Here is a 13,198-nt window from a genome sequence, read left to right as displayed (position 1 = left end):
GTTTCTCTCCCCCCCCCCCCCCTTTCCGTACTCACCACTAAACCTAGCACCAAGGTGCGCACCCTCTCGCCAATCTCGGGCGAAATATCGTTGCCGAACTGCTGCAGGGTGGTGAGGAACCTCTTCAACTTGCTGAGCTGCCGGGCTCCGCAGGCCGGCGGCAGCTGCTGGTTGGCCAGCGTGGACGAGGCAGACGAGGAAGTCCCATTACTGAATCCGTTTGGCGGAGACGGAGCCCCGTTCAACGCGGTGGGAGAGTGACTGTTGCCGTTCGTCACTGCATCAAAACACAACGGGAAGGAAAAATAAATAAAATTAGGCCATGCTTGTCGTGTCGAGAACGGGTATTAACCCCACTCAAATCAATAGCTACCGATAAGACGTCAGGTTATAAAAGCAGCAACCTTGCAAACAACGACAAGGGAAGTTTCTCCCGCCATATGTCAAGCAGGCCAACAGCAACTGCGTGCCCTCGAGCATGTCTCGGCTAGGTTTACGGAAAAGCTTCGCAGAAACAAGAATTGTACTTCTTACATGCGCTGGGCAGCACCGAGTAAACCCTGGCTGGATTCTACTTTATCTTTTGCTTGGGTAGATGCGTACGGCATGGAAACATCTGAAAATAGCATTGTCAGTCTAAAGTAAAACAGGTGTACAGTCCCAATACTAGGCCAAGTGCGGAGGTTATATTTATCCACGCACCTGCCAACAGAGCTCCAGCGAGACGGTCAGGGTTAAGGCATAACAGGGACAGAAATAAATAAATACACACGTCCAATCCCAGAGCCACAGCCAAAGTTGATTCAGTGAGTTTGGGCCTTCAGACTAATTCACAATATTACTTTGAAAGATTCTCGCATATTTTACATTTGTAGTTTAGAGACACAGAGCCGACTGTTAACCTTCTCCACCGCCACCCTTAGTTTAGTTGTTTAGTTTAGAGATATATACGGCGAGGAAACAGGCCCTTCGCCCTTCCGAGTCCGGGCTGACCAGCGATCCCCGCACACTAGCTCTTTCCCTACACACACTATTTGCAATCTTTACCAAAATCAATTAACCTACAGATCCGCACGTCTTTGGAGGAGACCAGGGCACCAGGGGGAAAACCCACGCCGGTCACGGGGAGAACGTACAAACTCCATACAGACAGCACCCGTTGTCAGGATGGAGCCCGGGTCTCAGGCGCTATAGGGCAGCAACTCTACCGAGGCGCCGCCCATTTGGAACACATTTCTCATATGATCGACCGTCTGGCAGATCTCGCTCGAGATTTGGAGATCAGAGTTTAGGGGCACAACATGGAAACAGGCCCTTCGGCCCATCGAGTCCACACCACCCATCGCTCACACATTCACAATACTTCTATTTGATCCTACTTACTCATCAACTCCAGAAACACTAGGGGCATTTTGTTTGTTCCTCCCCAACAGAGGCCAATGAACCTGCAAATCTGCACGTCTTTGGGATGTGGGAGGAAACCGGAGCACCCGGAGATAAAAAACCCACTTGATCACAGGGAGAACGTCCAAACTCCACACAAACAGCACCCGAGGTCGGGATCGATCCCGGGACTCCAGCACTGCGGGGCAGCAGCTTTACCATTGTTCTCTTCTTCTTCTGACTAAGATACCGTCGGTGATACTAGTGGATGTTTCCACAAGTGGGAGAATCTAGGCCATAGCCTCAGAATAAAAGGACGTACCTTTAGAAAGGTGAGGAGAAATTTATTTCATCAGAGGGTGGTGAATCTGTGGAATTCATTGCCACAGATGGCTGTGGAGGCCAAGTCAATGGATATTTTTAAGGCGGAGATTGGCAGATTCTTGATTAGTCCGGGTGTCAGGGGTTATGGGGAGAAGGCAGGAGGATGGGGTTGAGAGGGGAAGATAGAATCATGTATCGTCTTTCTGCTGACTGCTTGGCACACAGTGAAGCTTTTCACTGTACCTCGGTACACGTGACAACAAACTAAACTGAACTGACTGGAGGAGACTCGATGGGCCGAATGGCCCAATTCTGCCCCGAGAACCGCCCCCCTGGTCGGGAATCACAAGGACCAAACGGAACGCAGAAATAATGTTAATAATAAAAATAATAAAATCGACATTCCCCCTTACATGTTGTTGGTGTGAATGAGCTGGTTCGAGGCGCTCCTTGGTTGTTTGGTGGAGGTGGCATTGTTGGAGGTGTCAACCGGGTTTGTGTTTTGACATCAGCAGGGGAGTCTGGCATCGTGGAGTGCTTCTCAGTGTGATCTGCCAGAGGCAAAAGAGCATTGGCGTTATTTCTTGGTTTGAAGCAAAAGTAAAATATTATCATTCAAGTCACCACCCCTCTCCCCACCCCTCACCACCCCATTCAAAGAAAAAAAAATTAAGAATAAGGAGTAAGCCATTTAGAACGGAGACGAGGAAACACTTTTTCTCACAGAGAATGGCGAGTCTGTGGAATTCTCTGCCTCAGAGGGCGGTGGAGGCAGGTTCTCTGGATGCTTTCAAGAGAGAGCTAGATAGGGCTCTTAAAAATAGCGGAGTCAGGGGATATGGGGAGAAGGCAGGAACGGGGTACTGATTGGGGATGATCAGCCATGATCCCATTGAATTGCGGTGCTGGCTCGAAGGGCCGAATGGCCTACTCCTGCACCTATTGTCTATTGTCTGTGTGTGCAAACAGTTGCTCCTCATGTTCCTATTAAATCTTTCCCCTATTAAACCTTAAAACTCTGTTTTAACTCTAATTGCAGCCATCCTGTAGAATATACCACGAGAGGAACAGATCGGGTAGACGCACAGAACCTCTTGCCCAGAGTAGGGGAATCGAGAACCAGAGGACATACCAGTAGGTTCAAGGTGAGGGGGGAAAAGATTTAGTAGGAACCTGAGGGGTAACTTTAATATGCAAAGGTTGGTAAGTGTATGGAACGAGCTGCCGGTGGAGGCAGTTAAGGCAGGGACTATCGCTAAGTTTAAGAAAGATTTAGGCAGGTCCATGGATCGGACACGTTTAGAGAGATATAGTATGGGGCAAATGCAGGCCGATGGGACTAGTGTAGATGGGACAAGTTGGTAGGTGTGGGCAAGTTGGCCTGAAGGGCCTGCTTCCACACTGTAAGATTCCATGACTCCCCATGACTCAAACAGTAGTTTCATCTTTGATATGATACTTTTGATCTCTATGCATATAGGATGTCACAGATTTAGTTTAGTTCATAGATACAGTGCAGAAACAGGTCCTTCAGCCCACTGAGTCCACAATAACCACCGATCCCCACACATTAACACTGTCCTACATGAGGGACAATGTTTACAAGCCAATTAGCCTACAAACCAATACATCTTTGGAGTGTGGGTGGAAACTGAAGCTCTCGGAGAAAAGCCACACAGGTCGTGGGGAGAACGTGCAAACTCTGTACAGACAAGCACCTGTAGCCAGGATCGGATCCGGTTCTCTGGCGCTGTAAGCACCGTGAGGCAGCAACTCTGCCGTCGCGCCACCCTAAAGTAGTGTCAACTAATATTGAGGATATCGAATATGTACCCAGCTTAAAATATATACATGATATACTTCTGCACACGAGGCATTATTCCATTTACATAGCGTCTCCTAGTGCAGTGTTAAAGATGGATCCAAAGCTCTCGAGAAACTTGAGAAACAAAAGCTCTTGCACTGAAGAAAATGCAACATTCCTGCGGTATTCCTGTGGTACCCGCCATTTTTATAGTATTTTGGCAGAGAGGGTACCATGTGTTAACTATCAGTATGAGTTGCAGCCTTAAAACTTAAAGCTTTGTGTTTTTGATTTTTTTGTTTTTGGACTGAATTCTGTTTTTAATTTGTGTTTAATTTGTGTTTCTGTGATGTGATGTCTTTATTATTTATTTTATTCTGATTATATGTTTTTTTTAAATTCCTTTTAATCTTTGTAAGGTGTCCTTGAGATGTCTGAAAGGCACCCAAAAATAAAATATATTATTATTATTATTATTATTAAAGCTTGTGGAAAGTAGAATGGTAAACATAGACCATTGGAGTTACACATTATGCCCGTACAAAATGCAAATACACAATGGACAATTCTGGACCAGAAATCAATAGTTGCCAAATATGGTGTTAATATATTCAGTAATATATTGAATTCTTCTCTGGATTATCAGAGGCTGAGAAGAGACCTAATAGAAGTATATAAAATTGTCAGCAGCATAATCAGAACCTTTTGTCCCCCAGGGTAAAAATGTTAAATGTTAGAGGACATAGCTTTAAGGTGAGTGGGGGGAGTTGAAAGGAGATTCTGTTGAGTCCCACTGAGTTACTCCAGCATGTTGTAAGTAAGTAAGTAAGTTTTATTTATATAGCACGTTTTAAGTCAACTCGCATTGACACCAAAGTGCTTTACATAAATTAAATAATAAGTTTCCATACAAACCATAGAAAAAGGTTAAAAAAATGAATAAAATGGGCACATTTTAGAGTTCAACACAAACGTCCCCCCACAGCAGAATCAAAAATTTCCACTGTGGGGAAAGGCACCAGAAAGTTAAGTCCTCTTCCTCTGTGAAACACCCGAGGTCGGGGCCCATTTGTGGCCTTGCAGCCAGTCCGATGATTTTCAGGGCCCTCTTGCCGTGAAGATGGAACTTCGGCGTCGGGTGAAACATTCCTCAGCGGCTTGGAAAGGTCTGGAGCGGCTGCCTCCTCCCCGGAGACCGGGGCACTCGTAGTCCTCAGGCCGCGCCGGTTGTAGCTCCGACCCCGGCAACTCTACCCCTGGCTGCGCGGCGCTCCAAATCCAGCGCCGCCCGCGGCCGGACGCCCGCAGCCCCAGCTCCGCGATGTTGGGAGTCTGCGGCCCCTGCGCTCCGGAGCTTACCGCACGGCATCACCCGGTAAGGCATCACCCGCTCCATGATGGTGTCCCAGCGCTGCGCCACCGCCGCCGAAGCTGTAGTCCCGGCCGGTCCCGACAGGAAACGCCGCTCCATTTTCGATGGTAGGCCGCGAGGACGGGGTGAAGAAGCAGCTTGGAGGGATGCTGCCTCTCCGACCAGGTAGGTGACTGTGTCTATCTTCAGTCTAAACCAGCAACTGCAGTTCCTTCTGACAGGTACATGGACAGGCCAGGTTTAGTGGGACTGGTGTATATGGGACATGTTGGTTGGTGGGGGCAAGTTGGGCCGGTGGGCCTGTTTCCACACTGTATCACAGTATGAGATGTTTAGTTTTGTGTAGCTTATAGATACAGCACGGAAACAGGCCCTTCGGCCCACCCAGTCTGCGCCGACCAGCGAACTCCACACACTAAAATTGTTCCTGTATTATAACACACACTAGGAACAATTGACAATTTTACCAAGCCAATTAGCCTGCAAAGCTGTAATGCTTTGGAGTGTGGGAGGAAATCAGAGCACCCGGAGGTCACAGGGAGAACGTACAAACTCCATACAGACAACAACTGTTGTCGGGATCAAACCCGGGTCTCTGGCACTATAAAGGGCCTGTCCCACTTAGGTGATTTCTTCGGCGACTGCCAGCAACTGTCACAGTCGTAGCAGGTCGCCGAAAAAAGTGGCGACTGGACCCCCCCCCCCCACGACAATGTCTACGAGAAGCTACGACAACCTACCACCTAGTCGACGTCAAGCTACCGACAACTGGAAACCCATTAGGACGTCCACCTGCGACCACACCTACGACAACCAAAGTCAATCTACGTCCACAAGCAACGACCCTGTCGGCGACAACGGAAGACAATTCAGTCGCAGGTACCTGTCGCCGATTGACGTAGGATGACGTAGGTAGTCGCCAATGGAATTCACCGGAGTCAGCACCCGGCGACAACCAGCATCACCTGGCGACACAGCACCTACGACAGGAGAAGGACAAGCTACTTCTAGCCCACTTGAACATTTCAAAATCCAGCGGCGAGCAGAAAAACGTTACAACTCTTCGGGCAACTTGAGAAGACTGCTCACGACCATACAGGCGTCAGCCCGGCGACCATGTGGCGACAGCCTAGTCGCCGGGAAAAAATCACTTAAGTGGGACAGGGGCTTAAGACCGCAACTCTACCGCTGCGCCACCGTGCCGCCCAACAAGAAACGCGCAGGGCATAAAGGAGAAGTTCGGGGCATGTTTTTGTGGTGGTGGAGCAAGATGTGACAGTGGCATTGACAAGGCTTGAGGATAAGCACGTGGCTATGCAGGGAATGGATCACGTGCAGGCAGAGGAGATTTGTTTAACTTGACATCATGTTTGGCACAAACATTTTGGGTTGAAGGGCCTGGTCCTCTGCTGTACTGTTCAATGTTCTGGGAATATGTTTCATTTAGAAGGGCACTTGCATTAACGGTACACTATAATTAATGTATGCACATCATCGACTGTTTCAATGCACTACATTTTATACCCAAAACCAACTTTTAAAACAAAATATCATATCTGAATTTTCAATTTCAATCAAGCGATACGAGATAATTCACAAAGAACTTTCTTCAATCTTTGAGTTCTTCTTCTGCACAAGTATTTAAAGGAACACATTATAATTTTAATCAGAAGACATCCTGGAAATTTTGAAACACTTCCTTTTCATACCTTTTCTTCTTAAGATCATAAGGTCATAAGTGATAGGAGCAGAATTAGGCCATACGGCCCATCAAGTCTACTCCGCCATTCAATCATGGCTGATCTATCTCTCCCTCCTAACCCCATTCTCCTGCCTTCTCCCCATAACCTCTGACACTCATACTAGTTAAGTGCACTATCTTCAGTGTGATCATTAATTTCACTTTTACTCAATTCCCTCATTTTACATACTTATTTTCTGAATTTCTTCCATCGCAGTCCTTTTCCAACTTTGACCTAATCTATGATTTTCTCATTTCTAGAACTGAAGCAGTCATTTTATTTTGGCTTAATAGTGAATGTTGTGGGAGAGAAGGAACTTAGTTGTGGAAAGCATGGCAGGAAGCCAAGGACTGGGATTTAAATGGGTCCAAGTACAGGCAGAGACTATGATCGGGACCTGCGCAATGTATTATGTTTGCAATGTTACTTCTTATCTTTGAGCATTTAACGGCGCTGAACCTGGCCTCGCTGGAGTTTAGAAGAATGAGGGGGGGGGGGGACCTCATTGAAACTTACCGAACAGTGAAAGGCCTGGATAGAGTGGATGTGGAGAGGATGTTTCCACTAGTGGGAGAGTCTAGGACCAGAGGCCATAGCCTCAGAATAAAAAGACGTTCCTTTAGGAAGGAGATGAGCAGGATTTTCTTTAGTCAGAGGGTGGTGAATCTGTGGAATTCTTTGCCACAGAAGGCTGTGGAGGCCAAGTCAATGGATATATTTTAAGGCAGAGATAGCTAGATTCTTGATTAGTACGGGTGTCAGGGGTTATGGGGAGAAAGCAGGCGAATGGAGTTTGGAGGGAGAGGTAGATCAGCCATGATTGAATGGCGGAGTGGAATAGATGGGCCGAATGGTCTAAATCTGCTCCTATCACTTATGACGTTATACCATCGCCATTTACATATGGAGCACGGATATATAGAATCTTTCGAACCAAAAACCAGCTTCCACGAAACAGAGAGTTTCCAATCTTGATAGACAGCTCACAGCTAATTCAGGTTAAATAGGAGTTTGTTTATCGATTGGACAATTACCTTGAAATGTTCTTTGATTTCTGTTTATTAAAACAATTCACTGGTTGCCCACCACCACATTACCGGAAACTAAGTACAGTTTAAAAGTATCAAGTACAAATATAAAGGCACAGAGATTTATCAATGCACACACTAAGATATATATGATGTTCAAGAAGGAACTGCAGATGCTGGAAAATCGAAGGTACACAAAAATGCTGGAGAAACTCAGCGGGTGCAGCAGCATCTATGGAGCGAAGGAAATAGGTAAAGTTTCGGGCCGAAATCGGCCCGAAACGTTACCTATTCCCTTCGCTCCATAGATGCTGCTGCACCCGCTGAGTTTCTCCAGCATTTTTGTGTACCTAAGATACATATGATGCTAGTTTACAAGTCAGTTTTAAATGAAAATGCTTAGAGAACAAAAAATCTGGCTAACTTTGAGGCGGGGGGGAAAAAAACAACCTACAAGTAACTTACTGGTAAATGCAATTCCCCCCCCCCCCCCAGAAAATTAGGATCACAAAACAAAATTAAAAAGAGTAAAATGGTCTTACAGGTTCCATCACACATTTATCCAAGTAGATGTTGTTCTTGAAATAGTTTACTTACATTTCAGATTATACGGAAGACCAATAATTAGGTTGGTATTTGAGACCCAGTCGCCTTCCCACCAGTGCATCCTCTATATTCACCCCACTACCTCATCAGGCGCTGAGACTCGCGTGGGATAAATATTTTTCAGTTGCTCAAACCTAAAACTAACAGCCACATGTTGCTCCAGACAGATCGCAGAATCCAGTCTCTCCGAAATAAAAGGAAAATATTCCTGACATGCCGAGGTGGAGCGTTTGCCAGGGCTGGTTGGAAGATTACAGTGGGAAATGCAAAGCCCATCTGGTTCCAATTCTGCTAACACTCAGGCTGTACTGTTGAAAAAGACCGGCCAGATAAACCATCTCCAAAACACTGGGGAGAGAAGCCTGTAGAATTAATCTGTAACTTATACAAGAGGCTCATATCCCTCATGCTTAAATAGCGCAGCGTTCTACAAGTACTGAAGCATAAACTGTAATTATAAATCAGAAATCCTGTTACTTCTGTGTATCGCCACACTTTAGCACACACAATTAGTCCTAATGCAGAACTTCCTCGGCAAATCTTGAAAGCCATCCAAAACAGTCACCCATGTGCAGCGCAGCTCTGCGGAGGATTAAAATTGACTCCCCCCCCACCCCCCCCGAACCCGACCGACACATGCTTCCACTATACTGACAGCCTGGTGTCAGCCAGGTTCCACGCTTAGCCAACCTGCGCTGGATCGGATGGAGCCAAAGCAGAGAGGTTCACCAAATTAAAGGCAACGCCACCATCTGCAACTCATTCCGTGCTGTTTAGCTCAATCAATTCATGATGGAGATAATGTCGAAATAATGGGCCAGTCCTAATCCATATCCCCCCCCCCCCCCCTCCACCTCCCCCTAAAATAAAAAGCAAGCTCCCAGTAAAGTTAGTGACTTGATGCAAACTCAGAAAATATGGTTCTAGTCTCTGTAAATCAGTTCCATTCATTCTAGGTAGCAAGTTCATTTTGAATGGCTTTTTTTTTTTTTTAAACGCTACGATGGAAGCTCACAAAAGGATCCTTTCAACTGAAAATATCAGAGGTTTCTGTTGGAAATACTATATTTTTTTATTTGAAAAGCACAATTGCGGAAAAGTTGACTTCATTGTGCTCTCGCCCTGAGGTGATACAAAGGTATTGGAAAAATTAACGTGATATTATTGTTAATTTAAAGAAAGAATTCGCTTGCTGCCATACAACTTTCAAATCAAGAGCTCGATGGTCAATAGGAACAAAAGATCTGCGATCAAAAATACTGGATCTGCCCCCCCCCCCCCCATCCCCCCAACAGGAAGACGGTGAAGACAGGACATCTTTATGTTCGAGGTGCTTAAAGACAATTAAAAGACAGCAGAAAAATATATAAATCATGCATGCTGCAGCTTTTCAAAATATTATCTATGTTCACATATGAATGTGTGCCAAATTCCTTTATCCAACAGTCTCCACTGTGTGAAAATCCTCAGTGTCCAGCACAAAATAGAGCAAATGAAATTCCTTCAATGCACGCTGGTTATATTAATTATTCAGTCCGATTTAAACAAGGTGTTCTTTCATACAAGGTGATGACTTGGTGAGGTTGGGTTTCCACGGATTTCACACGGTGTGAAGTGTATAAAGTAATGCTCGCATATCTCTCCAAAAGCAGATAGGTACAGTTTTCCGCCCACCTCTTCTCTCCCAGAGATGCTGCCTGTCCCGCTGAGATACTCCAGCATTCTGTGTCTATCTTTGGTGTAAACCAGCACCTGCGGTTCCTTCCTACACAATAAACTAAACTGAATAGATACAGCATGGAAACAGGCCCTTCAGCCCACAGAGTCCACCGTGGTATCTTTCAATCCAGACAGCTCTGAACTGTTAATATTCTTTTTCATGTTCCTTCGTACGTAGCTTTTGAGTGCGATGTCAAATAACTCAAGGAATCTTATAAAAATGTATAAAATCATAAGAGGAATAGATCGGGTGGATGCACAGAGTCTCTAACCCAGAGTGGGGGGAAATCGAGAACCAGAGGACATAGGTTTAGACAATAGACATAGACAATGGACAATAGGAGCAGGTGTAGGCCATTCGGCCCTTCGAGCCAGCACCGCCATTCAATGTGATCATGGCTGATCATCCCCAATCAGTACCCCATTCCTGCCTTCTCCCCATCCCCGACTCTGCTATTTTTAAGAGCCCTATCTAGCTCTCTCTTGAAAGCATCCAGAGAACCTGCCTCCACCGCCCTCTGAAGCAGAGAATTCCACAGACTCACCGCTCTCTGTGAGAAAAAGTGTTTCCTCATCTCCGTTCTAAATGGCCCACTCCTTATTCTTAAACTGTGGCCCCTGGTTCTGGACTTCCCCCAACATAGGGAACATGTTTCCTGCCTCTAGTGTGTCCAAGCCCTTAACAATCTTATATGTTTGGGTGAAGGGGGAAAGAAATAATAGGGATCGGAGGGGTAAATATTTCCACACAAAGGGTGGTGGGTGTATGGAGCGAGCTGCCGGAGGAGGTCGTTGAGGCAGGGACTATCCCAAAGTTTAAGAAACATTTAGACAGGTACATGGATAGAACGGGTTTGGAGGGACATGGGCCAAAAGCAGGCGGCTGGGACTAGCGTAGATGGGACATGTTGGTCGGGGTGGGTAAGTTGGGCCGAAGGGCCTGTTTCCACACTGTATGACTCCATCTCAAACGCATTTGTTGAAATAATTCAGATGACTCAATCTCACTACAACAGATTTTCTGGGTTCAACAGGCCAGTGGCTGGTTCAGCGGAATAACAGGATATCTTCATTACAAAATTAACGCTCAATGTTTAGAAATGTTATCACCTGCCAAGGGGGAATGATTGGAAATGTCCTCACACACACACAATCGAAGTTGATGGTGAAATCTGAAGGCAATGTGTCGGGTTATGCCAAGCAGTGAGCACATATGATGCTTCTGGGCCTCCACCTCTGTAAATGACTGGGTGTTTAACAGTGTAAAGCTAGCCGTGCGCCAAAAGGCTTGGCATGACAGCCCTGTAAGCAATGCTGAAAATGTCTGCCCTCGTGACCCGTCCCCCTTAACTCACGCTGTTTGATAGCAATTATCTCCGTAATTAGAGGCCGGGACGGGAGAATTGGTTTATGATTCTAATAAAGTCACACTCGCAAGTCAGGTTTACAATCCGGCTTTGTGCCTGTTTACACAAATAACACAGATCCCGGCTACCGCAGCAGATGCTTCAGGGTCCGCGTCTCTCGTGGCTCGTGCGCGCGAGCTCGTGCGGGTGAGATAAGAAAGAGACGCTCGTCCCGTGGAGCACAGGTGGAACATGCAAGGCAAGATCTCCAAGATTCACAAGGCAGTCTAGGGAAGGAGAGCTCGCATGGTATGCAGGGGAAGCTAGCTTGCCTTGAATACATTATGAACTTGCAGCAGGCTAATGTGCCATGCAATCAGAAGCACCAGATGGAACAGTATGCCATACATGTCCCATCAAACCTCCGCTTGTCAAGAAGATGTATTAGTGTCCCTGCGCTGGGTTTTTTCCCTGCAATCCCCCCGATGTCCCCTTAGATTTTCACATTTCTTAGCATTCGGTTCCTCGATCCCTGAAGTACAAGTCCCAGGGGCTGCCTCATCTGTACAAGGTGGTTCCTGCAGTGGTGTTATTCCATTATATTAAATAAGGTGAGGGCTAAGAGATTTCAGCAGGCTGTCTGCACAGTGCCTTTGGGAGAGAGACAGAGAGACAGAGACAGAGGGGAAGAGACAGAGACAGAGACAGAGACAGAGGGGGAGAGACAGAGGGGGAGAGACAGAGGGGGAGAGACAGAGGGGGAGAGACAGAGGGGGAGAGACAGAGGGGGGGAGACAGAGGGGGGGAGACAGAGGGGGAGAGACAGAGGGGGAGAGACAGAGGGGGAGAGACAGAGGGGGAGAGACAGAGGGGGAGAGACAGAGACAGAGGCAGGCAGAGAGAGAGAGAGAGAGAGAGAGAGATACCAATCGCTGAAGCACAAAAGCTCGTTCCCATATTGTTTTAAAGACAAGGTCAAATGCCTCATTTTAATTCCAGCATTAAAATAAAAAAAGGAAAAGATGGTAGAGTTATTTATTTTCCTCCAAGTCCATTCTTCTAATTGTATTTTCGTGACACAAGTCTGAAGGAATTCCCTGCCTTAAAAATCCATGGCTCATTGTTGAAGAAATTCAGAGGAGTTCAGCCACTCCAGTGTCAAAATCATTGGCTCTATGTTTTGTTGTATTGCACTTTGCATTAATCAAGCTGAATTTTACACCTTAGGAGCTGCTGCTAAGACCCTTTGATTTACTATTTTCAGGCAGCATTTATTGCGAGTACATTTGTTTGCCTTGGAATAACCTAGGTAACGCTGTTAAGACCAGCATTATCTAACAGTATATATGAACATTTTAGACCATAAAAGGATATTTAAACATAAAGCAAAGATAAATGCATAGGAGTTGATGCAAAAACGATATAAGTAAAGGATAAAATTGCTCCTTAGTTTTTTTTAAAAATAAGAAAAAATCTTGACGTCGCAGAACATGCGTAGATTTCCGAAAACTTAAATGTTTTATATTGAAAGTGCTTAGACTATATTCAGATGCTGCCTGCCTAAAGATGCCACATGTGACCCTAATGAGTTCCTCTTTGGGGTTCCTTCGAAACAAAGGTGCCACAACAAACGAGGAGGTCTAGGGGACAACAATATGAAAATGATTTGTTTCATTAGTGTTCCGCCTGCTATCAACAAGAAGCCAAGTCTTTTATTTTGCGTTTCGGGTGACTGGTGCTATTCAAGAACTTCATTTCAGAAAAACTTTTTTTTCTTTAAAAAAACAAAAAAACAAGCCCCACTATCTTTAAGCCACGAGGCCAGAACGTGATTCCAAACTCACAGATTAAGCCTTAACTAATTTTAGATGAAA

At 45.9% G+C, this 13,198-nt stretch overlaps 1 protein-coding gene across 10 annotated transcripts in view; it reads right to left on the bottom strand.

Moving 5' to 3' along the window:
* Positions 1–13,198, bottom strand: part of runx1t1 (RUNX1 partner transcriptional co-repressor 1) — a 156,248-nt gene that overhangs the window by 91,802 nt on the left and 51,248 nt on the right. For 9 of the 10 annotated variants that reach the window (XM_033020139.1, XM_033020138.1, XM_033020140.1 and 6 more), the window contains 2 exons: positions 2,121–2,258; positions 36–277 (listed from right to left, as the gene is read on the bottom strand). In XM_033020139.1, coding sequence (XP_032876030.1) covers positions 36–277; positions 2,121–2,258 — 380 coding nt within the window. Of the gene's footprint in view, positions 1–35; positions 278–2,120; positions 2,259–8,250; positions 8,721–13,198 lie in introns of those variants that run through there. The other variant, XM_033020136.1, reaches the window with a different exon arrangement.

This window comes from Amblyraja radiata, chromosome 4 (genome assembly GCF_010909765.2).
Source record: "Amblyraja radiata isolate CabotCenter1 chromosome 4, sAmbRad1.1.pri, whole genome shotgun sequence".
NCBI classification, from domain to species: Eukaryota; Metazoa; Chordata; class Chondrichthyes; order Rajiformes; family Rajidae; genus Amblyraja; species Amblyraja radiata.
The sequence above is the reverse complement of the archived record's forward strand: the minus strand, read 5'-3'. Positions and strand labels throughout refer to the sequence as shown.